Source organism: Alligator sinensis, unplaced genomic scaffold (assembly GCF_000455745.1).
Source record: "Alligator sinensis unplaced genomic scaffold, ASM45574v1 scaffold203_1, whole genome shotgun sequence".
Taxonomy (NCBI): Eukaryota; Metazoa; Chordata; order Crocodylia; family Alligatoridae; genus Alligator; species Alligator sinensis.
Genome location: NW_005841949.1, coordinates 3,162,860 through 3,164,388, shown reverse-complemented (window position 1 = coordinate 3,164,388; position 1,529 = coordinate 3,162,860). Strand labels below are relative to the sequence as shown.

Here is a 1,529-nt window from a genome sequence, read left to right as displayed (position 1 = left end):
GGGAGGGGGCAAATACAGCAGAGTTCACCCAGGCGGTGCGGTGTGGTCTACCCTCCCCCTTCCCTGCCCTGCCCTCCCAAGCAGCCCTTGGCTTCCCCCATGATGCTCAAACCTTACCTGTTCCTGCCCACGGCAGTCTGCATCATGTTCCTGCCCACACCTGCCCCTCGCTCGCTAACAGCACTGCTCCAGACCTGGTCCCAGCTACAGCCCTGACCAGTACTGCTCAGTTCTTCCCACCTCCAGCAGTTCCCTGGGTATCACATGCCCAGCCAGTCAGTGGGGGAAGCTGCAGCCAGGCAGCTCCTGCCCCAGCATACAGGACTCTAGCCCCAGCTCCTGGCTACCTTCCATCTGCTTGGCCCACCCAGCATGATAAGTAGCCACACTAGCTGGGGCTGGGTGGGACTCAGCCCCATGCAGAGCACCATGGGGGCAGCTGCGGGCCAGATACAATCAATTGGTGGGCTGGATCTGGCCCATGGGCCATATTTTGTGCACGCCTGCTGCAGGGGATACAATAGAATAGCTGCCTCTTAGTCAGCAGTTCTTATCTCCAAAGGTTTATCAGAAGTCCTTTTTATAGATTTGCAGTATCATTGATTTCAGAGAGATATCCCAAGCAAGCCACACTGCTGTTATAAAATTCTGCCTAAGAGGGGAAAAGGCTACCAGTTGCCACTTACAATGATGTCTCCTCCTCTGACAAACTGTAGGCGGACTTGAAAGACAAGGATGTCTAGAAGGTAGATGAGGTCACAGAGATAGTCCATAAGAAGCCAGTAATGGATGTTATCTGGTGTCTGGTATGGAAAGGTACAACGGACTGGAATCAGCCAGCAGTTCCAATTCCAGGCCATTACAACAAAGAACAGCCACAGCACGTACATCAGATCTAAGCAGAGGAAAGCAAAAGTGAGAAAAAAGAAGTCAGCAAGCTTTTCTCAAATAGTCACAAGCTGAGTTCTGCTAATACCATGTCCTGCTTCAAAGCTGCCAAAGATCTAGTGCACAGCAAAAGTAACACCTTCTGAGAAGTACCTCGCAGGATTTCTGAGTCCTACCACCAATGGCACTTGATCAGGACTACCTGCCTACTGCTAACAGGATTGGCTTTATGGGTAAATGAACTGGGCACTATAATGATGGGTACCAAAATCTGCTAAATTCTCAGCACTTTACCGTAAGAATTAATTTCTAACTTTATTATTTCAAGGTTACTTATTTCTTTAGCTATGACTGCTGGCTCTTGGAGAGAAGCGATTCTTAGAAATGGGTGAGGTATGGGAGGGAAGGAGTTGGTTTTCCAGGGATTTTTCGCAGTGGTCTAACCAATTTTTTGTTAGCTAAAAGGGCTAAAAGTACTTTGGCATGTTGCTCCGCACACTGACTGAGAAACTTCCTACAGTCACAGCTGTGGAGGAAAACCTTTAGCTACCAACCATATCTAAAGAAATGTATTGTTTCTTTTGCACTTCCAAAGGAAAAAATCCAGTCATAGGCACATCCATATGCACATTAAAATTGTT

The 1,529-nt window shown here is 48.2% G+C and overlaps 1 protein-coding gene across 6 annotated transcripts in view; it reads right to left on the bottom strand.

Moving 5' to 3' along the window:
- CNGB1 (cyclic nucleotide gated channel beta 1) overlaps positions 1-1,529 on the bottom strand; it is a 97,345-nt gene that overhangs the window by 25,385 nt on the left and 70,431 nt on the right. For all 6 annotated transcript variants that reach the window (XM_025199762.1, XM_025199757.1, XM_025199760.1 and 3 more), the window contains one exon: positions 687-895. In XM_025199762.1, coding sequence (XP_025055547.1) covers positions 687-895 — 209 coding nt within the window. The remainder of the gene's footprint in view (positions 1-686; positions 896-1,529) is intronic.